The sequence below is a fragment of the Tenrec ecaudatus genome, chromosome 14 (genome assembly GCF_050624435.1).
Source record: "Tenrec ecaudatus isolate mTenEca1 chromosome 14, mTenEca1.hap1, whole genome shotgun sequence".
Taxonomy (NCBI): domain Eukaryota; kingdom Metazoa; phylum Chordata; class Mammalia; order Afrosoricida; family Tenrecidae; genus Tenrec; species Tenrec ecaudatus.
The window spans coordinates 29,906,462-29,932,180 of record NC_134543.1 but is presented as its reverse complement, the minus strand read 5'-3'; the positions used below and the strand labels follow the sequence as shown (position 1 = coordinate 29,932,180).

At 54.7% G+C, this 25,719-nt stretch overlaps 1 protein-coding gene across 5 annotated transcripts in view; it reads right to left on the bottom strand.

The window, feature by feature from the left end:
• LTBP2 (latent transforming growth factor beta binding protein 2) overlaps positions 1 to 25,719 on the bottom strand; it is a 126,379-nt gene that overhangs the window by 85,647 nt on the left and 15,013 nt on the right. For all 5 annotated transcript variants that reach the window (XM_075532428.1, XM_075532429.1, XM_075532426.1 and 2 more), the window contains exons 2-3: positions 23,775 to 23,845; positions 4,060 to 4,306 (exon numbers count right to left, since the gene is read on the bottom strand). In XM_075532428.1, the coding sequence (XP_075388543.1) occupies positions 4,060 to 4,306; positions 23,775 to 23,845 (318 nt within the window). The remainder of the gene's footprint in view (positions 1 to 4,059; positions 4,307 to 23,774; positions 23,846 to 25,719) is intronic.

The window sequence follows — 25,719 nt, the reverse complement described above, 5'->3', positions numbered from 1 at the left end:
GTAACAAGGAGATGAAGCTTCGGTTCTACAGTCACAAGGAATTGGATTCTGCCGATAGTTAAAGAAAGCAAGGGAACAGATTCTCCCCTGGAGTCTTGGAAAGGAACACAGTCTGCGAACAGCTCGCTCTTGGTCCCTGGGCCCCAGGTCAGATGTCCAGGACTGGGAACAGAAGTCAGCTATGTCCTTGCAAGTTGCTAGCTGGGTCGTCATTTGTTATGGCAGTGACAGAACGCTGAAACAGCGGAGAAAGAGGTAGGATGTGCAGAAAGAAGGTCATCCAAAAGGCCCCCAGAGCCTGGGCTGGAAAAAAGAAGACTGAGTCATGGGCCCGGTGATGGGGTGTTGGGGGAAGCCTCACCCAAGCTAGCTGCCCTGGGGCTGGGCTTGGAGATACAGACAGGCCATTCCAACACACAGGCTACCTGCCCCACAGCTGATGCTTAGGAGATACACCTGTGGAGAGCCAACACAACAGGGCCCTGGCTTCGCAGACACCCTCTGATAGCTTTGAGTGCCCTACTCAGGACTGCCCTCCAGGTCCCCTGTGGCCAAGGACTGTCTGAGCCCCCTTAGGATGTCCTCAGACTCCGTCTCTAGGAGCTCTAAGGAGCCAGCTCTCTCATCGGTTCCTCCTACCCACGGCTGGTGAGAATGGTCCTGATGGAATAAACAGGCCCCAGGCCAGACAAAAAGCCACGACTGCTCCGGAATGTGCCCATCACGCTTGCTCTGGGACCAGCTCAAACTTCTCGCCAGAGCAGCCAGGTCCCCGCTATACACACACCCTTCTGTCTGCTCTCTTCCTGGCCACCCGCTGCCTCTCCTCTGCCCGAGCCCTCTGGACCAAGAGAGCCAGCCCTGTGAGGGCAGCTGACGTTGAGCCCCGGACTAAGTGATTCCTCGCAGGCTCTCACTTCATTTTCCCTGCAGTCCTATCAAGTGGAGATGGTTGGCTACGAGAGGTTGAGACCCTGGCCGAATGCCACACAGCTGCTCAGTGGTAAACCCAGAGAGAAAAGCAAGGGTTCTCTGACTCAAAGGCCGGGTTCTAACTCTCACCACTCAAGGTATGGGCTACGGATCAGCAGCAGCAGCAGCAGTAGCAGCACTGCATCGCATTAGAGATGCTCACAGCAGATCTACCGAATCACAGGTTCCACGCTAGCAAGATCGCAGGGCCTCACATGTCCACTGGCGTAGGACAGGCCCTGGTCTGCACGACAATATCCCAAAGTCTGCTGGCCCCAGGTTCTTCTTAATGCTTCCTTCTACCCCAACTCCCAAAGGGCCCAATACAGCACCTAGGCCTGGTGCTCAGCCAGTGTCCCAGGTCCTGCCACCAGGCCAAGCCACAACTGGACCTCGTCAACACCGTTGGTCTCTGTTGCCGGGGACCCTGCTGGCTCCTCTCCCTCCATCTCCCTTTGAGACACACATCTCTTGGCTCCTGACCATCCCCAATCCTGCAGTGCCTCCCCTCCCCGGACAGTCGGCCCCACCCCTGCCCACTGCCCTCTGCATCATGTCCCTCCCTCTAGCTGGACACAAAGGGCCTTTCCCAGTTGCTATCAGGAGAGAGGCCAGGCGTTGCTCAGGAAACCTGGCGGCGCGCACAGGAAACGTCTGACACCGCCGGGCAAGCGGGACTTGGCTTCCCAAAGCAAAACACAGCTGGGCCAGCAGCAAGGCCCACTCGGACTTCCCCAGATGTCATGGCACCGAGGCCCCCGGGCAGAGGGAGAAAGGGCTGAGCTGGAGGCTGCAGCTCATTAAGAACATCACAGTAGCCCCTGGCCAGGGAGTCTGTGGCACCGAAGCAGAGAGGCCTGCTGCCATGGTGGAGACCTCCCTGAGGGCCTCGCCTCCATCCTCCTTCCTCAAAGCCACCTACCCTCCTTCGTTTATTCATTGAACCAATGTGGACGGGACACAAGGTTAGTAGCAGGGATAAAGGGACAAGGAGGACGAGGCCCCTGCTCTTACAGACCATCAGGGAGCTGCCTGGCCTCTACCCTCGGCCCAGCCCATCGCTTCTGGGCTGGGATGGAGGGCACCATCAGTAAAACAAGCACCAGACAGAGCATACGAACCCAGGACTTCCTTATGAGCTGGGTGGGCACTGAGGAGCGCTGGGGGGCTAGGAGGGAGAGAAATTTTTGTGGGGGGGGGTTGTCCAAGAGTCTGAGCAAGAACCCCTGCCTCTGAGGGCACAGAGCACCACCCAGGGCCTAAGGACAGGTGCAGGACAAGCACCACGTGTGTGCTGTCGGTCAGATTACAGAGCTGCCGGGAGGTGGGACAGCAGGTGGGATTCACCAAAACAAGCCAGATTACACCATACTCGGGAGAAGCAGGAGCTGACTTGTGCTTTCTGATGAACCCGGAGTAAACAATTTCACATGGTAAAGCATGTGAGACTGCTCACCACAGATTACTCAGTACGCTCAAGTCGCTGGCCTGTGCCGCCTTGCTTCCCGTGTCCCCCATTCCTGTCTGGGATTGGAAATTGGAAATGAGGCTTTGGTTCTATCACGGGGTGCTGTGGAGCGTGGGGAGAGGCCCACGCCAGCCCAAACTAGAAGCAGAATCTCTGATGTGGTGAAAAAGGAAATTGCTCACTACAATTTAGTATACAAGTACCAATAAATTTACTGGGTAATCCGACGCCGGCTCAGGCTCTGCCTACCTGCTCCCAGCCAATCCTGGACCACTCTCGTGTGTCCCCGCGGTGTCGCCATCCTTGGTTTTGTCCCCAGATCCCTAGACTTTGGTCACAGGGGTTGGATCTTCTGGGTTTCATTGTGGGGTCCCTATGCAGTGAGCTCCACCCATCTCTGCTTCTCCTACTGTTAGCTGTGCTCAGCGACCTGCTGACCTGCTTGGGTGTTTGGGTCTTGCAAGTCCCCCCGCCCCCTCACCAACATTCTGCCTACTCCTTCAGAGGCGCTCATCCTCCTTGTCTTCCTTTTCCTGGCCTGCCTCCAACTAAGCCCGTCTCCCCCGAGTTCACCCAATGGGGACCTGACCTCAAGGCCAGCTGCCTCTCTCTGGCACTCCTGGCCTCAAAGGGCCCAGCTCTTAGGCCCTGGGATCCGTGAAACAGATTGCAAAATTTCAGAAACTGCTTCCCCAGCAGGAAATGAATGGAAAAAACAAACGGAAAACCCCATAAGAAAACACAGCCTCTAGAAGTGGACCCGTTTACAGAATTCAGATTTCCTGTCCTGTGTCGAAAAAGTCTAGCCAGATTGGCTGCCAAGAGGCCAGGGAATTTTGCCCATAAGTACTCTCCCAGCCTGCTTTCTGTTTTACCCGTTCCTTCTTTGGTGCTTCTCCAAGGAGCGAGGTGGCAGCAGGTGAACACTCACAGGATCACAGCCTGCCCACCCCCCACCCCCCACCCCACCCCCATCGTTACAGAGGCCACGGGCAGAGCAGATGAAGAGGCGACGTGCCCACTGAGCGTCTGTGTGCCAGCCACTGGGCTAAGCATCCGTATGTTAAGGGATTCGTGTCTTGCAGCTCGCCCCGCCCCACCTCACTGCTATGGAATGGGAGGGCTTGGGAGACAGATGTGCCCAAGGCCACCAACCAGGGAGGTTGCAAAGCCAAGCTTCAAAACGGGAGACTCTGGGCTCAGACATGCCCTCCTCAGCCTTCTCCCAGGTGCTCAGGAGCAAACCGTTCACCTCCCCTCTCCACCCCAGCTTGGCTGAGCCTGAACCAACCCTCCCCTGCTGTCCTGGTCACCCCTCCAGCAGGAGCAGGTAGAGGTTGGGGGAGGGAAGTCTTGGATGGATGCTGAGGGATCAGGGCCCCAAAGAAGAAGCCCTAGAACAGCGGTTTTCCATCTTCCTAATGCAGAGACCCTTTCATACAGTTCCTCATGTGGTGGTGACCCCCCAACCATAACATTATTTTCATTGCTACTTCATCACTGTCATTTTGCTACTGTTACGAATCGGGAGACCCCTGTGAAAGGGTGGGTTCGACCTCCACAGGTTGAGAACTGCTGCCCTAGAGAAAGAGCCTGGACCCCACAGGGAGGAGACGTACCTGTCCAGGGACAGCTGTGGCGCCAGGGGCTGTGCCCTGGCCGCGGTGCCTTCTCTGGCGGAACTGCTCCTGCGCAGGGGTGGGGAGCCCTCCACGGAGCGTCGGGGTGCTGGCCGGGGGTTCTGGGGATCGAACTCCTCCTCGGGGATGACTTCCTCACAGCGGGCTCCGCGGAAGCCAGAGCGGCAGATGCAGAGCTGGGGCCGGCTGCAGGAGCCCCTGTTCTGGCATGGCGGCTGGCACACGGCTGAGGAGACAGGGAGAGGGGTGACAACACAAGATGGGCAGGGGCCAGAGGGCCCGCGCTGCTTTGACCTCCTCCGGACAGAAAGGCCCTCCTACTCAAAGCAGAGGACAAAGCGCTGCTCGGCCACCTGACGCCCGCTCCTTGGCCAGCTTCTCTCCCCTCCACCCACTGGTCAGGGATCAGCTTTGCCTGAGGTATGCAAACACTCAATGGCCAGAGAGGCACCCTGGGCTCCTACCACCACTTGGGGCAGACACCCTGTCAGGGTCCCTCCTGACATTCTATGACAGGCTTTGTCTCGCCGGAGCCTCTGGGAGCTCCCTGAGGGCAGCCACTTTGTATCGGTCCATCCTATAAGCCCAGAGTTTAGAAGAGACATTCTCAATGTTAAAGGGAGGCTGGAAGGACGAACAGGAGGGAGGGAGGGAGGGAAGGGAGGAAAGGCTGGACACATGGCGTTGATCCGTATCTGTCCCTGGTGACTTTCTGGCCCTCGTGAATTGTGTCATCTCAAGCTATCCACCTGAACTCACTAAGTCTCCGTTTCTGCATGAATCTCACAAAGGTGGGCTGAAGGGGCTGGGTGGACTCGTAGGGTCTCTGGGAGGCCTTTTCATCATGAGGTTCTGTCCTCTTCTGAGCTGGCGGGAGAACACTCTCCACCTCCTGCCCCACTTAGTCGGGGGTGCCCTGTGCCCTGCCAAGGTGGGGTGGATCTGCCCCCTTCCTCCAAGCCCTCACTGGTCAGAAGCTGCCAGCTACACAGATCAAGACGTCTTTCCCCACTCCCCTTCATCACCTTGCAAAGTCACCCACCACACCCAGTGGCCGACGGGCCAACACACAGATGTAGATGCTTATGTTGGACGGTGAAGGATCCAGTATGAGCCCAACGGCACTCCGCCTGGGTCGTGTGTGGTCCTCTACACCCATGTCTCGTCCTTCTCTGCTCACTCATTCCTCAAATATTTGTGGAGCCCTACTATGTGCTGGGCATGGCGGTTATAGTTGAGTTGGGAGAGCGACAAGGACCCAGGAAACCACGTGGCGCACGCTCCAGGAGTACCCAGCAAAGACAAGTAAACAGCACTGGAGCCGAGGCAGGAGCTCTAGTGGGGGGCCAGCCCAGGCCTCCCTGAAGGGCAACGTGTGGGTGGCGAGACTGGAAGTGGAGAGGAGAAAGAAGATGGGGTCTTCCCGGGAAAGGGATAGATGAGTGCCCAGCTCTGGAGACTGGAGGAAATGCACGTTCAAGATGCCTAGGGAGGCCGGGGCCTGGTGACAGAGGGGAGGAGTCATGCCAGGGCAAGAGGGACGGCCAAGTCAGATCACAAAGACTTGGATTTTATTCAAAAGTTAACTGTGAGACTCCCAGGCACCACTACCCAGACCAAGTGGCCTCCCCTGTCTGAGCACAGACCAAGATGCAAACGGAAGGGCCAGCCTGGACAGATCTCTCCAGCAATCCACTGGGCCCAGGGCCCTTCCCGCTCCTCCGTGCCTTCAGGATTCTAGTCCACGGACCAGCACAGAAGCTTTGCTCCAGTCGGACCCACCCACCCTAACAACGCTCCTCAGTAAGCCTGCCCCAGACAGAGCGCCCTGCTGACTCTGGCTCCAGAGAGCCTCTCCTTTCCTTTCCCTCTGTCTGGAGTGTGCTGGGTCCCCTCCCAGGACCAGGACCGGCCACTGCCGCTGCTCCTCTCCACTTCCCCATTTCAGAGGCCCCTCCTCTGAATAACACCTACTGCCTACACCTCTCCTGCCCGGTGCTACCTTTCAGGATGGGGTGGGGAGGGGAGGTGGGTCAGGGGAAGGGCGGTGTTTGGTTCCAAAGTTTTTCATCACCTCCAACAGAACTCAATTCTACTAGTGAGCAAGCCACCCCTGGTAACTGTTAATCCACTCTTCTCCAGGCATCTGTCTGCTCTAGTACTTCACGACAAGACGGACGGACGGACTGACGGACATAGGAACAATGGTGAGGCTGCCCAGGGCCTGGCAGTGTGTCGCGCTGTGTCGAAACCAGCCTGGTGGCACCTGACAGCGCCCACAACAGCCGCTATTTCATAGACGTAGGGTCATGCACCATGCGGCCTTTCATGTCCGGCTTCTTTCAATCAGCATGGTTCCAAGCGTCATCCATGTTCCGGCAGGTATCGGAACTTCATTTCTCTCGACGGCAGAGCAATTGCCCGTGATGTGCACAAACCATATTTGTTTACACTAACTGTGTTCATCTGTTGATGGACACGTGGACTATGTCCGCCTCTTGGTTCTTAGGCCGAGTGCTGCGTGAACGTCGGTGTCCACGCAGACGCTCTGTGAGTCCTTGCTTTCAGTGCGATGGGCAAACAGCCAGGAGTGGAATTGTTGGATTTGTTGGGGCCTATATAGGTCAATGTTCAACTTACTGAGAAAGGACCGATTGAAATGATGGACCTACAATCCCCCACCCGAGGGGCAGGGAGCAAACAACAGAAACATGGGTGAAGGGACATAGTGGACAGTGTAAAACATGACAATAAAATAACTTATAAATTATCAAGGGTTCAAAACAAACAAACCAACAATTATCAAGGGTTTATGAGAGTGGGAGGGTCACGGAGCACTGCGACAAAGAAGGAGCTGAGACCAAGGGCTCGAGTACAAAGCAAATGTTTGAGAATGATGAGGGCAACAAATGTGCAAACGTGCTTGACACAATGGATGGATTGTGATAAGAGTTGTAAAAGTCCCCAATGAAATGATTAAAAAAAGAAGGAGGCAAGGAGCTGAGGGGAAGCCAGATGAATGGAAATGGAACACTGAGAATGCTGACACAGTGTGAAAATTGAAACAATGACTAAATTATTAAATGGGAACCTAATTCACTATGTAAACTTGCAACTTAAACACAATAAAAATTATATATTTGTGTGTAAAAAAAAAAAAGAAGAGAAAATGTTACACTGTTTCCACAGTGGCCACACACAAGTTTTCATCCCCACCAGCCTGGGCAAGGACTCTAACTTCTCCACATTTTCTTTCTTTTTTAAAAATCATTTTATTGGGGACTCTTACAACTCTTGTTACAATCCATACATCAATTGTATCCCACATATTCCTACATACATTCCATCGTTCTTTTCTAGACATTTACTTTCCATGGAGCCCTTGGGATCAGCTCCTCTTTTTTTCCCTCCCCCCTCCAACCCTCATGGCTCCTTGATAGATTGTAGATTGTTAATTATTTTTAAATCTCACACTGACCGCGATCTCCCTTCCTCTCTGGTTTCTGTTGTTCTTCCTCCTAGGTGGGGGACTGTGGTTCTGTGCCATTCATTGCGATCAGTGCCCACCTCTCCCCACCTTCCCCCTACCCTTTTGGTATCTCTATTCCCAACCCTGTTCCTGGGTTTCATGTGTTGTGAATTTTATTTTATTATTTTTAAAATAATTTTATTAGGGGCTGATACAACCCTTATCACAATCCATACATATATTTGTGCATTCATTGCCCTCATCATACTCAAAACATTTGCTCTCCACCTAAGCCCCTGGCATCAGCTCCTCATTTTCCCCTCCCTCCTCGCTCCCCTCTCCTTCATGAACCCTTGATAATTTATAAATTATTATTTTGTCATATCTTGCCCTGTCCAATGTCTCCCGTGACCCACTTTTCTGTAGTCCATCTCCCAGGGAGGAGGTTATATGTAGATCCTTATAATTGGTTCCCCCTTTCCAACCTACCCTCCCTCCACCCTCCCAGTATCGCCACTCACACCACTGGTCCTGAAGGGATCATCCACTCTGGATTCCCTGTGTTTCCAGTTCCTATCTGTACCAGTGTATATCCTCTGGTCTCGCCAGACTTGCAAGGTATCATGATAGTGGGGGAAGAGGAAGCATTTAGGAACTAGAGGAAAGTTGTATGCTTCATTGTTGCTACATAGCACCCTGAAAGGCTCGTCTCTTCCCCAAGACCCTTCCATAAGGGGATGTCCAGTAGCCTACAAATGGGTTTTAGGTCTCCACTCCGCACTCCCCCCTCATTCACAATGATATGATTTTTTTGTTCTGATGATGCCTGATACCTGATCTTTTCGACACCTCGTGATCGCACAGGCCAGTGTGCTTCTTCCATGTGGGCTTTTTTGCTTCTGAGCCAGATGGCCACTTGTTTACTTTCAAGTCTTTAAGACCCCAGATGCTATATCTTTTGATAGCCGGGCACCATCAGCTTTCTTCACCACATTTGCTTATGCACCCATTTGTCTTCAGCAATGGTATCAGGGAGGTGAGCACACAATGATATGATATTTTGTTCATTGATGCCTAACTGATCCCTTCAGTACCTTGTGATCATACAGGTTGGTGTGCTTCTTCCATTTGGGCTTTTTTGCTTCTGAGTCAGATGGCCACTTGTTTACCTTCAAGCCTTTAAGACCCCAGATGCTATATCTTTTGATAGCTGGGCACCATCAGCTTTCTTCACCACATTTGCTTATTCATCCGCTTTGTCTTCAACAATTGTGTCAGGAAGGTGAGCATCATAAAAGGCCAATTTAATAGAAGAAAGTATTCTTGCATTGAGGGAGTATTTGAGTGGAGGCCCAATGTCCTTATGATACCTTAATACTAAACCTATAAATATATGCACATAGATCTATTTGCCCATCCTCATATATAAATATATGTACATATGCACATGCCTGTATTTAGACCTCTATAGATGCCCTTTGCCTCCTAGTTCTTTCCTCTATTTCCTTTGACTTTCCTCTTGTCCCACTATCATGCACAGTCTTCATCTGGGTTTCAGTAATTCCTCTTGGTTACATTACCCTTGATCACACCCTACCAGGCCGCCTACATCCTCCTAACCACCGATTTGGATCACTTGTTGGTCCCTTGTCCCTGGGTTTGTTCACACCACTACCTTTCCTCCCCACCCCCTCTCTCTCCCATGTCTGCCCAGAACTGTCGGTCCCATTGTTTTCTCCTCCAGATAGTTCATCCAGCCTATCTTATTTAGACAGACCTGTGGAGATAATAACATGCACAAAAACAAGACAGAGCAAAACCAAGCAACAATATACAACAATAACAATAACCCAATGACAAAAAAAAAAACACATCAAGAAAGAAAAGCTTGTAGTTAGTTCAAGGATTGTTTGGTGGCCTTTAGGAGTGCTTTCCAGTCCAGTCTGTTGGGGCACCACGCCCTGGCCCACCTTCAGCATTACCTGGGGACCTCGCCGCTCCGTCCCCTTGTTGTTCTGTTGCACCCCCTTAGTGTTTTGCCTCGGTGTGGTTTGTTTTACTTTTAATAGGAGCCATCTAGGAGGTGTGAAGTGGCATAAGGTTTGTGTGTGTGTGTGTGTGTGTGTGTGTGTCCCAACCCCCAGCAAATCGATCAATATCTCAAAGTATTGTGATGTGTCCTTTGTACTTCTTGGTGTCCTTAGCTCCTAGCATGACACCCGACAACAATAAAAGTATTAATACGGCAGCCGCTACACAATTCATCACTGTGTGTGCACGCACCATCTCCCTGAATCCGCATAGCAATCCAACATAGCAGGTGCGATGATGATTCCCATTTTACAAATATTGCTCTCCGCACTCGGAGAGTCAGGGAGCCTTGCCTGCAGTCACCCAGACAATCAATGGTGGAGCTAGGATTTCAGTTAGGTCAGCTCCCTGGTATGGGCCAAGACAGGGCTGGGGAACTTCTCCCTCCCTTCTGTCTCTAAGCCTCAGCCTGGAGCTGAGCAGGAATCCAAAGGGACTTGCTGACTTCAAGTCGGGCACCAGTACCCTGGGACCTGGAAGCTGACAGACAGGTGGGCTGGTGAGCGCTGGATGAGCAGGTTAGTGCTCGGTCACCAGGCTGAGGTCTGGAGTAGGGAGAGGTGGAGGAGGTTAGGAGGTGGTGGTAATCAGATTTCCAAAGGGTGAGTGGATTGGCATCAAACCTACCAAGGAGGGCACCCACAGGCCGGCCGGCCTGATCAGACATGGGGAGTGAGGAGAGCAGGGGAGTGCTGGGTCCCCACTTTGAGGTCTCAAAGCATCCCAGCTGCTGGACCTCAAGGCCAAAGCATCTTTATCAGGCTCCAGCTGGCTCCCTTCCCAAGCCTCGGCACCTCTTGGTTAGCAAGCCATGCCAGAGCCATCCAACCTGGAGCCCTTCCCAGAGGCAAACAGCAACCATGGCAGAGATCTGGCACTTCATCTGCCCAAGCTGACTTGGCCACCACCAGGGCCAGGCCCTGTCACCATCGCCTGAGAAACACAGTAGCCTAACTGCAGCCGCCAAGTACAGAGGACGAAGGTGGGCCTGGGGCATGGGAAATGGGCCTTGGCCCTGGGCTCTGGAGGGGTTGGGGGTGGGGGAGTAGAAAGGGAAAGCCTGAATAGTGTCCCAGGTGCTCTGTGAACACTGTCTCCCTACTAGTCCCCAGGACCCACACTTCCCTTCCTGTAGGACCCACCACCTGGCGAAGGTGAGCAGACAGAGCATGCAGCCTCCTATAGGCTCCTGTCCACCTCAGAGTGGGTGGTCCTTGCCCTTAAATGGCCTTTGGAAAGTGCCGTCTCCCCCTGAGCTCCAAAGATGACCCATCCTTGATTTTTAACAAGAAGTCTTTTACTCTCTAGGGACCCAAGGCAAATGGTTAAGGTGCTCAGCTGCAAACTAAAAGGTTGGCGGTTCACGTCCATCCAGAGGTGCCCTGGAAGAAAAGCCTGGTGATCTACATCTGAAAACCCTGCCACTGAGGATCCTAAAAAGCACAGATCTGCTCAGGCACGTGGGGCAGGGGGTGGATGTCACCATGAGTCAAGTCAACTTGATGGAAACCCAAGACCCCAGCTCAAGCTCCCAAAGGCAGGTCCATCTTGTCTGTTACATACACCCACCAGAATCCTTTGAGCATCTTCTCTAACTTGGCCAAGTTGGGTGCCAGGGGCCCCACGATGAACAAGAGAATTCCCTGGAGAAAGGTCTCCGCAGGGGAGTGTTTTCTAAGAACCACAGAGGCGCCTTGCTCAGCAGGGCGTCAGGTCCTAGAGGAGGCCCCTAGTGGGCAAGCTTCAGTTAGTACACAGGGACCTGGCCCTGGGGGAAGGGTGCTGGGAAAGCTGTTACAATGGCACTTGGCAGGTGTACATAAGATCGGGGCAAATAAAATTCTCCAAGGCTTCCACTTCCTCGCAGCCAGAGATATTGGCGGAAAATCCTACTCAGGAAGATTCCCTTTATGGGCCGGCCCTGAGGAAACTTTGCACACAGGCCGGATGTGCCGGGGCAGGTCCTCAAACCGACCCAAGCTTGCTTTCCAAGGGTTTGAACCAGCTCTCACCGGTCGGTCACCTGATGCCTCTTTCATGGACATCTCCTCGTGCGTGGTTTTTACAAGTCTCAGCAAGATACGGGTAACCATCTGACTTCTTTGCCCAAGTGGCAAAGTTAAGCTTATGGGTGGGCCTCTGTCGGTTTGCATGACGGGCATGAAGTATAAATAAAGGCTTTTCTTTCCACTCCCCACCCCCCTGGACAAAGGCACCCGCCCTGCGGTCCACCCCAGTGGGTCTGAAGGCCTGTGAAAGAGAACTTTTTAATGATCGTTTCTATTGGTCTGTCATCTAGTGTGGAGAAGAACTACCCTGCGCTGGGGGTTTTGTAACACGGCTTCCCCTCCCCCACCACTTGAGAGCGTGGATCTTACTGTGTGATCTGGTCCTCCCTCCTTCCTTTGTGCTGCAGCGTGTCACTGTGAAAGGCGGGCGTTGAGTAGAGATGACCAAAGACGCATCTGCATGGTGGTGCCAGCCAAGAAGAGTGAAAGTACGTGGACCGCGGATAGGACAAATCACTCTGTCTTGGAAGAAGTGCGGCCAGAGTGCTCCTTAGAGGCCAGGATGGAGGGACTTTGCCTTACACACTTGGGCCTGGTCTCCAGGAGTGAGCGCAGGAACAATTGTGAGGCTGGTGCAGGGCTGGACACTGTTTTGTTGTGTGGTTCACAGGGTCGCTGTGGGTCAGAACCGGCTCGAGGGTCCCTAATAATGACAACCACCAGCAACACGTGGGTTGTGGGGTTTTCCCCCTGACAGCCTCCCTTGGTGAAATGAGACATTAGCCCAGGTGTCCTCAAACTACGGCCTGCAGGCCACATGCAACCCGCAGAGGACATTTATCTAGCCCGCTGGGTGTTTTTGTCCCATTTGTTTTTTTATTTCAAAATAAGATATGTGCAGTATGCATAGGAATTTGTTCATAGTTTTTTGTTTTTTTTTTAAACTATAGTCCGACCCTTTGACGGGTCTGAGGGACAGTGAACTGGCCCCCTGTTTAACAAGTTTGAGGACCCCTGCTCTAGCCACTGTACACTGACAACTAAGGTATGTAGGAAGATTCGACTGGTCCACAAAATCCATAAGTTTGGGACTTTGGGGAAGGGGACACAGCGGTTGTGCGTCCTTTTGCTTGTCCCTTTGTTTGGTGGTGATGGACACAATCATCCTTGTGCCAGATGAACGCAGATGTCACAAGGTCCTGATCCAAAAGGAAAGTCGTCATCTCAGCATCCCGGGGGCTGAGGGGCAGGGTGGAGGCTTTCTGCGTAAGGGCAATACCGAGAGTCCAGGAGAGCTGTTCTAAGCAGGTTAGGGGGTGTTTTCAAGACACATCCCCCATCCAATGCAGACCTCAGAGCCCCATCTCTCCCATTTCTCCCCCAGCACAGCGATCACGGTGCACGTCTGAGAAATCATCCCACTGGGGTTACAGTGACTCTCTGTGGCTGAATGTTCTCCCCGCCCCGACCAGGGGCTCATGGCCTCCTCACTTGGCCAGAGAGAACCGTGCCCCACCAGGGTTTCAATGGCAGGGTTGTCTGAAATAGACTTCCAGGCATTTCTTCAGCTGTTTCTATGGGTGGACATGAATGGTCAAGGCCAACCTTTCCGTGAACAGCCATCCCATGGACTGTTTGTACAATCCAGGGATTCTAGGTCGATGGTCAGTGAGTGGTTATCCAATGTGAGGTCATGGTAGCCAGGCCAGCCATCGGGTGTTATTGACGATGGCACCCTTGGAAAACTGGAAGGCTGTACCCGCTGCCAACACCAGCCTTTACGCAAACCTGCCACCACCAAGTCGAATCTGACACATCGACTCAACTAACTCAACTCACTGCCAGTGTGTCGTTTCCGATACACAGTGACCCTACAGAGCAGAGGAGAACTGCCCTTACGGGCTTCTGGGACTGTCCGTTTTCATGGGACCGTAAAAGCTCATCTTCTCTCCCATGGTGGCTGGCGATTTCTGACTCACAGTGAAGCTCTATAGGAAAATCTCAATGGGAACAGACAACCTCGTCTTTCTCCTGACAAACAGCCGGTAAGTTTGAACCACCGACCTCTCTGTTAGGAGCCCAATACCTCACCCACGACACCACGAGGCCAGTGTCTAGCCATCCAGAATCCCTGCTCTTCCTCATCCGTCTTTCCCACCCCAGGCACTCACTCATCCTCCCTGAGGTCCGGACATGACATGTGGGAGGTGTCCGCTTTGGGACTGCAGAGCCATGGCATAGTGTCAAAAGATGAAGAATAAAAAGAAAACTCCCCAAAGTGCTTTGAAAGCAAGAAACAAAACAGCAACAATCCACCCCTTCCCCACTTCCTAGCTGTGCCTCTTATGCTTCTGCTCCGCTCCATAGCAGTCCAACAGAAATGTGTCCAGGTTTCCCCCCACAAAGACCCCTACCTTTGGGAGAGGGCCAAGCTCAGAATGGGAAGGCCTGGGGAGATGCTGGAGACGGCTCCCTCTTGGCGGCTGCTCCCACCAGCTGCTCAGCATCCCTGGAGATGGGTTATGTGGGGTCACCCCAGAAGGACCACAGGGCTGGATGTCAGAAGGACATCCCAGCTGCATGCCCTTGAGGAGAGCTACTGGGTCCCAGGGGGTCATGGATTGTGGAAGCCCTGCACTCGACCAGGACAACAGCCCCAAGACTGAGTCAAGCACTTGGTGACGTGTACCCTCCAGCTGACTGAAAGGAAATACAATGAAGATGTCAGCTCCTGACTAATAAACCCTATTTCGTGAGCTCGGAGGCTGCACGTGACTGCCAGATTGGACAGCCCAGAGGTCAGACGTTCCCACTATTACAGAAAGTTCTAGGGCATGGTCCAGTGAGGATAACATGCATCACAGCCCCAGCGACAGAAGCCAGATGGCATCTGTACTTCTCGGCCTGCGAAAGGTACCATCAGCACCAGTCCGAGAGATGGACACCTGGGGCAGTAACCATGCAGGTGCTACCAGGGAGGAGGCTGTTTTCCAGGAGTTAAGATACAGTCAGTGCCCTGGCCATCCCTCCTGGTGCCCCAGGCAGGGCATTTGTCATGGGCTCCCTCCCCTGGGCCCCAGCTACTTTCTCCCTCCGTTTGTGGGCCGTGAGATGAGGCGCTTCCTTCAGGATCAGCCCCCTCCAGGGTCTCCTCTGGGCAGCTTCTCCGACCACCCCCTCTATCTGGGACATAAGTCTCAGCTCCAGAGCAGACTTTGGGCCCCAGCCCTGAAGCTTAGCTGCTCCCCAATTTCACTTCATCATTCCTTCCTCAAATCCAGGTCAGCAGAGCACAGAGACCCTTTGGGGAGCCTGCCCCCTCTGTACCGGAGGCCTTTGCAGCTGAGAGTTCCCCTCCCCTGGGCACTCCAACATCCATCCCCACTTGGGGCCACAGGGTGTCCCTCGAGTTCACTCACTGGGGGCCACAGCCCTGGCTGAGTTGTTTCTTCTCAGCCTTGACCTCCCTTTGTCATGGAAAGAGACCCTGATGTCAGAGGTCTCCCAAGGCTGTATCCCCCCCCCCCCCCCCCCCCCCCGCCTCCCCTGCTCAGATTCTACCCTGGAAGGAATCTTCTCCAAACCCAAGCTCTTCCCAGGGCCTCAGGACACAGGCCTGGCCTTTGGGTGCTGAGAGCCCAGGCCGCGGAGAGGTCAGGTCCCCAGAGACTTCTCTGTCCAGCTCCCACCGCAGCTGTGCGGGCCGGCTGGAAACAGCACGTGGGCTCAGGGGCCCAGCCAGGCGCCCAGCCCCAAAATAGCAGTTGTGTTCACATAAAAGCCTCTAATGAGAGAAAGATGCCGTTCTTGGCCCCTTGAGCGCTCTCTGCAGACGCTGTCTGGCAGGCCAAGCGGGCCTCTACCGTTTGGCTGCCGGAGGGGAGGAAGGGGAGGTGTGAGTCAGACCTTGGCCCCAGCCCCTGGGCATGGACAGGCCTGCTAATTGCATTAGCAAACGCTGCAATGCTGGGCCAGTTGGGGGCCAGGGGCTGGGGCAGAGAGCAGCCCCAGTGGGCAGGAGGAAGACAACCCGGCTTGTCTCCAGCCCCTGGCCCACAGCAGAAGCCTTCGTAGTCGGTCTTCAGGGCCCAGAGGGCCTCGCCTGCCTGGAAGAACTGCTGGGACTTTGGGGCCTCCTTTCAGGGGCGCACCCCCAAGGGCAGGAGGACATGGAGCCACCTAATCCCTCTTCCACCAAGCCCAGCTCCACGTCCAGGATCCAGGGGGGACCAAGGCTGGGCGGGGAGCCTGGGGAAGAGTCTGGCCTGGCATTGCAGTGAAATGCTGTGCTCTTGGCAAGGCTTGACATTTCTGTGAGCTTTCGTGACCTGGTCCAGAAAACCATCCTGAGTGGTGGGACGCCCCTGGCTGGGCCATCCGCTCACCCCAAGGTCGGCAATGCTGTCCCCTCCTCCCCCCCGCCCAGCATCATCCCTGAAGGGAGTCCTGGTGACCTTTCTTTGTCAAGATCACAGCCAAGGGACGTGTGGAAGAGGTCACTCCATAACCCATGTGGTCGCCAGGGGTCAGAAATCAACTCAGAGGCGACGGTTTGGGGTCTTTGTGGCTGTTGCTTTCGGCAAACATCGACCCTGTCCTTCTCTTCCCAACGCTCCCCATGTGAGCCGTGAGGCAGCCACAAAACAAGCACACGAACAAAGCACCCGGAATTGGAATATGATTGTGGAGAACACAACCCAGGGACTAGGGGTTAAGAGGACCAGGTTGGTGGGGGCCGCTCTAGAGGAAGGCAGCTTGTAACAGAGTCTGGACTAGTAACAGGGGACCAGAGAGACAAACAGAGAGCGAGAGAGACGCTCCAGTGTGTGCAGCAGCCCCAGGGCGGCACATTCCTGGCACCAGACCAGACTCGGGGAGCAAGGGGGAGAGTGCCGAGAGGAGGCTGGAGAGCCGGACGGGGTCTGACACACCGCAGCCGAAGGGTTCCAAGCAGAGCTGCGTGATGATCTAATTTATGGAGAGAGATCCAGAAGGCCAGGGTGACAGCAGGGGGAGGGATCAGCAGGCAGTAAAAAAAAAACAAGCAGGGGGCCTGCAGGTCACCACCCCCCCACCCCACCCCCCTCCGAGGATCTGGCTCAGTTATCAGGGAGGTAGACCAGACCAGAGCAAGGGAATGGACCGAGGGGGAGGTCACAAGTCTTGTGTTGTGCAAGCAGGGCGTGGGAGGCCTGGGAGGTCTCTGGTACAGATGTGGCCGCTGGAGCCTGGAGGTTGGAGGGGAGGTCTGTCTGGAGAAAGATGTAAATCTGGGCGGCTGCCGGCAGCAGCGGCGAGCCGATGTTTACATCCAGGGGAATGTATTAGATCATTCCGAGAGTGATGCAGCAAGAAAGAAAGGGAGAGGCCCCAAGGCCAAGTCCTTTAGTGGTGCCTTGTGATGGAGGAGAGGCGGTAGCCAGGGATATGGAGAGAGCCAGGACAGAGATGCCTGATGGGAACCTCAGAAGGCCCAGGGAGGCTTTGGTGTCATGGTCTGACATGGAGAAATCACTGGCTGCTCTTATTGTGATCACATACTAATTGTCTGGCCTGGAGTCTGCTGACACTCAATTAACAAACAAAACAAGTTGCCTTCAACTCATTCTGACCCCACGTGTCAAATAGGAGCAGCGCTGCCCCCACAAGGTCTCCAGTGTTTGTCTTTTACTTTGTTTTTAAAGAATGAGATCATCAGACCTCTCTTCAGAGGGGCTGATGGGTAGACTTGAACCACCAACTATTGGGTCACAAGATGGTGGCTGGACTGCTGGAATTGCCTCCCACTGACCCTCGCTTTAGGGTGGGGTATTTGGAAGACCTAGGGGAAGTTCAGGGGAAGCCGGACATGTAGAAGCCAGCAACAGATACCACAAAGCACCCAGGGACCCAGAAGGGCAGGGAGTCAGGCCACCCACAGGCTCAGTCACCCATGCAGTCCTTGAACAAGCATGTACCAAGCAGACACAGCGAACACACAGTGTGTACAGCAGGCAGGGCACTGGTGGAAGTCAGACTGGTGGGAACCAAATAGCTACTGGGAACAGGCCTTTCTTAGACGAAGAGTGTCAGGGGAGCACACACCTGTTCACCAGGGCCATCTAAGGGGCCATCCTGTGCTGGCATCCGAGGGAGGGTCTCTTGCTGGGACTGAAGCGTTTGTTTTAGGTGGGTCTTCACTGAGATCATATAACTAATCCCCTTGGCCACTTCTCACCTTCCCCTTCACCACTCCCTGCCGAATTGCCGAGCTCCATAAACCAGTAAACTCACTGCCCTTGAAGAGCCACCCTGTTGAATAGAAAACCTCCCTGAGAGATTCCCAAGGCTGCAATCTTTCTGGAAAAAAGACTACTCTGGAGCAAGCAGCTGGTGGCCCCAAACCACTGTCTTTTCAGGCAGTAGCCAAGTACTTAACCACTGCACCACCACGGCTCCTAGGAGTTTTGTGGGACTTTTCATCCAGAGTTGAGGCACCCACAGGCTCCTGGTCGCTCCCAACCAGTGGGAGAAGAACCAACCTGAAAACGCGGCTCCTTTTCTGTAGTGAAAGTCATGCACTTTCTCTCTGAGGCTCTGCACTCACCGCTTCCATGTCGAACTAGGAACACGTTACTCTGACCCTCCTTGGACAGATGCTGAAACAGACCGGGCGAGGTCAGGAGAGGTACTTGAGAGCACCAGATGGAGGCATGGTGGAGGAAGGATGGGAACTCGGGGAGGCTAGCTCCAACGCTGGGGTTCTCACAAACCTTGCTTGGCCTTCCTTTTGGGGATAAATCACTACAGAGCCAGAATATACAGGGCCAGATAAACCCCCTCAGGGGAGTCAAGGATGGGGCCAGGTCCGGTGGACTGAGACAGACCTCACAGGATGTGGACTAGAAGAAACGCTGAGCAAGAAGGTCCAATGACCACCTGGGTGCTCACAAGACCACCTGGTAGTCCGGACCAAGAACCAAACAAAACAAAACACAAAAAAACCCTCACTGCCACTGAGTCAGTGCTGACTCACAGTGACCCGCTGTGGGTTCCCGAGCAGGGAGTAGAAAGCCCACTCTTTCTTTCAAGGAGCTGCTGGTGGTTCCGAACTGCCGATCAGGTGCACTGCAGCCCAACAGGGTAACCACTACATTACCATGGCGCCTACTCTGGGCCAAGCAGGCTGGAGTCATTGGGTCAACATCTCCAGGGCCCCCTGAGCATGGCAAGTACTTTCCTGGAAGGGCTGATAGAACTTTCAGGACAGCTGTGGAGTGGACCCGGTAGTAGTGCATATATCCGGGCTCAGTGGAATTCTCACCTTCTCAGCAGGAGAGCCAGAAAACCAAACCCACGGCCACTGCATTGATTCCAACTCCTAATGCGCCTGAGGGACAGAGTAGACCCGACCCTGTGGATTTCCCAGGCTGTGAAGTTTATGGGAGCAGACAACCTCATTTTCTTAAAACTTTTCTCCCTTGGAGCAGCTAGTGGGTTTGAACCACCAGCCTTGTGGATAGTAGTCCAACTCGTATGCCACTATGGCTCCAGGAGACAAGGGTTCGATTCCCGGCCAGTGTCCCACTTCATGCACAGTTGCTATGCAGTTCTCAGAGGAGGCGTGCACGTGGCTATGATGCTGGACTGGTTTCAGCAGAGTCCGCAGACGGAGAGAGATGAAAAGGTAAAAGCCTGGGTCTCTGCTCCCAAAAACCAGCCCCCAGAAAACTCAGTGGGCCACTTCAGTCCCATCTCAGTCCTTCGGGAGATGGTGCAAACCGGCCAGCCTTTTCTTCTCTCATGTGTGGGGTGACTATGAGTCAGGGCCAACTGCCAGCAGCTAACACCGTGCCAACAACCACGTACGCACGGAGCTGCCTGCGGGAGCAGTGGGATGCAGGCCCTGGCCTCGAGAGCAGCGCCAAACGTTTGCCGAGCGAGCGCAGAGAGCCCTCGGTCTGCATTCTCTCGTCTCTACCTCCCAGGGCACTCTGTGAGGAGGGGCTCATATGCGCCACATTTTACAGACAAGAACTTCAGCAACTTGCCCCAGGTCGCACCCTGACTTGCGAGTGGAGCCCCCACGTAAGCCCAGGTGATCTAGCAGTCTCCTTCACCTAGAAGTCAGATTAGCAGCAAACTTTGCCATGTGCCAGGCTCGCCACACAGTTTGCACAGAGCAAAGCAGGAAGCCCCTGGACGCGGGCTCGGGGAGCCTGGCTCTGCCTTGTGACGTGGGACAGCGGAGCCCCGATGGCACAGTGGGTTAAGCGCTCAGCTGAAAATGGAAAGATCGGCCACTCACACACACAGGGGAAGGATGGAAACTCCACAAAGCAGGTCTACTCTGTCCTGGAGGGTCACTGCGAGTCGGGATGGACGTGATGGCAGTGGGTCTGGAATGGACAAATCGTTAACCTCCTCGGTGAGCCAAAATGAACAAACGATCTCACTCGCCCTGCCATCGAGTCAATGTTGACTCACAGGGCAGGGTCAAACTGCCCCTGTGGCTGACAGGAGCCAGCCAGCCTCCTATTTCTCCCTGGGAGCGGTCGGCAGCCCAGTGCATAACCACGCCACCAAAGCTCTTTCATTTCCCCAGTTCGTGGGAATAAAACTCCAGTCGAGCCATGGCGTTGCCGTGAGGCTTAAATCTGAACAAGAGACAGGCTTAGAACAGCATCCAGAAGCACTCTACAGCGGTGTGGCCATGAATCCTCGGACACTGCAGCCTATGATGGCCCATTTCACAAGTGCGGCTTCGTGGCTCGGAGAGAGCCCATCACTCACCCAAGGACACAGAGCTGGGCTTCAAAGTCGCATCTCTGTGGACCTGCCAGCAGCATCCTAAGCACATGCTCCTCACCATGTGCCTGACTGCCCCCTGTGGTGGGAACCCGGTCTGTGGAGTCCTTCACCAACTGCGAGGATGATTCTGCCCTTCCCAGAACAGTAGCTGTCCGAGCATCGAAGCAGAGATAAGGAGAAACCAAAGAATTCTACAGACTCCCTACCTCAATGATAGCCTGAAGAAGCCCCCCACCCACCCACCATCACCCCCAAGCCTCCGTGTGAGTGTATGTGTGTGAGAGAGAGGGAGATGGGGTAGCAATGGGGATGAGCCAGTCTGGGAAGACAGGACAGTCTTCCAAAAGCAGCAGCTAGACACAGGCCACGGTCACCCCACACCCTACTGTCTGTCCTGTCCTCGGCTGAGACGAGCCAGCAGGCCCCAGTCAGCATAAACACATAAATCGTATGGGAGAGCTGGCAGAGTCACAGAGGGAAAGGCAGATACCAGGACTGCTTGAGGAGGTGACGGACCAGCTCCAGACCCCACCAGAGATGGGCATGAGCAGACACAGGGACTCCCTGGGGTGGAGGAGGGCCACACAGGAGGGAGGAGAGAGGGCAGGTGGACTGGTGTGTTCCAGTCACCCAGGATCAATCAGGTGAGCAGGGGAGGGAAGGGGGCTGGGTAGCAGAGTGAGGACCATCTCTCTCCTTGCAGACTTGGGCTGGGAGCAACCAGGGGACAGGCTGCATTTCCATGTGGTTCTAGAACTCGACTTCATTCTTGGCCCTAGCTGGCAAAGGGGGGGAAGAGCAGGGGCGTGTCACACCCGGGAGGCACCCACATGTGTGAAACTGCTAGGCCACACCCCTAAGCATTCCCTGGCATTGGCAGTCTCTGCTTCAGCCAGGAGGGCAGCTGTGGGGAGGGGCAAGGGAGATGCAGGGCCGCTGGGAAGCTGGGATGCCAGCTGACAGGATGGGGAGCCAGGAGCCCCATGTTTCCCAGAGCTGTGCACAGAGCGCCTGGCCCGGGCCAGGCTACCACCCCACAGCTCACGTGGTCCTCATTAGGCTCATTAGCAGCCATATAACAACAGGGGAGTGGCATAGGGATCTGCAAATTAGTCTACAGATGGGGTGGGCAAGCTGACCTGGGGTGGGAGAGGTGGGCACCCACTGGCAGTTTGCTCCAGAAGGGCCTCCAGCCTTCATGTGGGGTGAGAGGGCTGAGTCTCATTCCCATGGGAACTGGCAGCTCCCACCCCCCACCCCCAAACCTGGGGCAGCACCCTGCTGGACACACATGCACTGGTGTTGTGACAGTCTGCAGACTCACCCAGCCCTGAGTTTCCACTGCAGAAACTCTGTTTTGGCAGGGTCACACTGGGAAAATCCCAAGCAAGTTAGCACCCTCAAGACTGGATGGCAAGCCCTGCCAGGCCCCTCGGGCAGCTGGGAAGAAACCCACCCTGTCTAAAGCCATTGGCTCCAGCTTCATTTCAGAACTCAACACTCCACTGGCTAACGCTCTCTTTCTGCAGAGGCTTAACTCAATGGAGCAGAGCAAGCTCACATTTCCTCTCCTTTCCCGCCCCAACTCCTCCTCAGGCCTCCAGAGTTCCCTACGGCCCTGCTCAAAGAGTAAGTATGGTTGACCCAAAAGCCTGGGTAGTGGTTTTCAACCCTGCCTAGAATCATTCAGGGAGGCTCTGAAACCTCTCCGTGTCTAGGTCTGATTCCTGGAGCCTCTACTTCTTATAAAACCACCCATACCGGCTGAGCCAGTCAGAGCTGATACTGAGCCCCAGTTCCTCCTCTAATGAACTGTGTGACCTTGGGCAAGTCGTCCCGCTCCAGGGCTCACTTTTTCATCTTGAAACCGACACGGGGATCAAGTTTCCCTGCCCCTGCCCTCCCTGGTGCTGCAGTGGGTTACAGTTGGCTTGCTACCCACAAGGTTAGCAGTTCAAAGCCACCACGGAAGAGAGATGAGGCTTTCTACTCCCATGAAGAGTTACGGCCTCAGAAAGCCACAAAGGCAGTTCCACCCTGCCCTATAGGGTCGCTGAGTCAGAATCACACGGTGACAGTGAGTTAAGTGAATCCCAAGCAAGGAGGGCTTGACACGGGAGAACCCACCCCACCCAACCCCGATCCAGCTCCCCAGAAAAGGAACCAGTTTCCAGGCAGAAGATGGGCTTGCTATTAGGACTCAGGTTTCCACATCTGGAGGTGGAGACGCATGGCCCTACCAGGACTACATCTTTAGACTGGGAGAGGGGCAGGGCCAGGAGGTGTCTCCAGGTCTCATCCCTCAGAAATGAGTGCACCCCAGCTGTCCCATATTCAGCAGACAACCAATCCATGTGGGGAGCTCCCCAGATCTTGTCGCACACCTTGCACTACGGCGGTGGAAGCCTCACGCAGGCCTGGAGGCAGAAAGGGCTCCTGGCAGCACTGAGGCTTTGCAGACACAAGAGGGACCATCAGGCAGCATCCCCGGGTACTGCCACAAAGACTCAGGAAGCCCGAGCAAAGAGCGGTCCCTGGGGTTCCTTCAGCACTCCAAGTGTGGAGGAAGTCTAGGCTCCAGAAGAAGCCAGTCTCCGACTACTGGGGACCAGCCCCAGTTCCGGCCACACAGAGGTGTGGCCACGTTTGCTAACCACGAAATCCCGAGAGAGATGGGGGCGCTTCAATATCCTTGGCCTTGCATGTTTTCTCGCTCTTTGCTAGAGCTATGTATTATGAGAAATGTTTCCCCTCTCCTCCTCGGCCAGGTTCTGCTTTGCACAGGTTCCTGCGATCGGAGGTTTTATTGCACCTGCTTTGTAGGATTGTCGAAGGTGGTGTGAGAAAGGGCACATAGAAGCAGTCGGCTGGTAGCTAGTCTCAAAACAAAACAAACAACGCACTACTACAAACAACGCACTACTAATGGACTAATCCCAGTTGCCATCCCTGCATATGGAACTAGAGTGGCAGTGGCCGTGGGAGGCATCTGTCTCCGGAGTCATGAGTTCAGCATATTCAGATAGGGAAGGGAGCCGCAGGAAGACATGGCTGGTAAGACACTTGGACACTTGGCACCAGAACCTAGGGACCCTGGAGACAGCAACAGTGGCCACTGCCCAGCTGATCGTAATGTGGGTGTGTCAGAGTACAACTACCCCACCCCCGCCTTAGGTCTTTCTTCTAAGGTGTGTCTGGGTGGACTTGAACCTCTAACCTCTCGGTGTGTCCCAGGAGGCAACTGGGACGACGGTTCTAGTCCAGGTTCTGGAGTCCCCACGGCTGGCCACCTCCCCGAGCAGACAGGTGGACAGATGGGGGAAGGGAGCACTCACGTTTGATACAGTGGCTGGTGCTATTGGACGTCGTCCATCCCGGACAGCACTGTCCCCCGCAGACATTCCTCCTGTGGGGTCAGCAGACCGGGTCAGCCCAAGGATGATCAGAATTGGGACATTCATAGAAGCCCTCCCAGAACCCCAGCCACCCAGGACAGGCAGGGTCCCGGGAACCAGCAGGAGGCTGGGCTGCAGGAGGCAGGAGCAGGGACAGGAGCTCTGGGGTCAGGCAAACCTCAGGCAGACTACCGACTCTGATCCTCCAACTGCTCCTGAGGAATAAGGGTAACCTCTCCACGTCACTCCCTCCATCGGTAACACAGAAATAGCAATGCCTGCCTAGCCGGATCATTCTCCTAGCGACCCTATAGGACAGGGAGAACTGCCCTGTGAGTGTCTAAGATTAACTCTTTATGGGAGGAGAAAGCCCCATCGGGGACCCAGTACACCGCCGGGCCTCCTACAGGGTCGCTAAGAGTCGGAATCAACTGGACAGCAGTGAGTCTGGTTTGGGTTTAACTGGGTGGTTGCGATGATTCAAAAAGCCCTTGACTGATGGGAGGAAGCACACAAACTTGCTAATGAAGAGCGGGGCAATGACAGAAGGGCAAGGGGGAGAAGTTCAGAGAACTGCAATGGGACACAGCAGAACCCCGCCCTAATTCTCCGCCCACAACAAGCCCCCTGCAAGTGCTGACGTCCCAGAGAGGCTGCAGGGCGCACTGGGAGAGTCTTCACCGGTGTGTTAGTCTGGTACTGTAGAGAAACAAATCCACAGAAACTCATGCGTAATGGAGTTTTATATAAAGAGTAAGTGCACATCAAGAACACATCCCAACCCAGTGCTGCCTAAGCCCACAAGTCCAACATTAACCCATATGTGCGACACCAATCCACAAAGTCCTCTTCTATCTCACAAAACACACACAATGATGCCGACTGCAGGAGGAAAGCTGAGTCAGTGAGCATGTAAGCATCTCAGCGCTGGCAGGGTCTCCACACGGCTGCTCCAGCACCCAGGGCTGCATCGGGGTAGGTCCATGAGGCTTCTCCTCAGGGATGTCTTACAGGAAGTGAGCCTTGCCAGCTGAAGCAGGGAACTGGCTAACGCAGCTGCACCCTGGTCCGACCATCACAAAGCAAGAGACCCAAGAACTCGAAAGGCGAGGCTCACTGAGCCATTTATCCCTCTACCCTTCAATTAAGCCCACATGTGTTTATCGGCCAGGTTGGCACAATAAACTAACTACCTCAACCAGTGCTGAGAGTCGCAGTCCTGGTAACCCAGGTGTGTCCAACTCAAACTGCGCTCTGGGGGATTTCCATGTTCCCCAGGCCTTTCTTCCAAGGAGCCTTTATGTGGACTGGAAGTTCCAGCCGCCCAGCAGCTGTTATACCATCATACCAGCAGTCACCCGTTATACCATTCGGGGGCTCAAAACAGGCGTAGGGACAGAGGTGTTGCCGCTCAACAACTGTGCCTGGGCACCGGGGCATGGAAGACAGAGAGGCCGCCTGAAGAACAAGGCCCCCAGCACTGCTGTGCAAGCTTGCGAGGGGCCAAGAGGGGGGAAGAGGAGCCTGGGACCTCGGGCCAAGCTGCCCCGGCTGAGTGAACAGGCTCTCTTCGTTTGAGAACCGGAGTGGCACAGTGGTCACACGCTGGACTGCTAGCTGCCAGATCAGCAGTTCCAACCATCAGCTGCTCCGAGGAGAAAGACTGGTCGTCCTACTCCCGAAAAAGAGTGGCACGCTTGGAAACGCACAGGGGCAGTTCTACCCTGTCCTATAGGGTCTCTGTGAGTCGGCATCAACTCAATGGCAGTGAGTTTGGTTGGGGGAAAGGCTACTGTGGTGGCCAAAGGCACCCTGGTTACACAGTAGGCTCATAACTTCCAGGTGAGCAGTTCAAAACCTCCAGCGACTCCGCTGCCTCACGCCA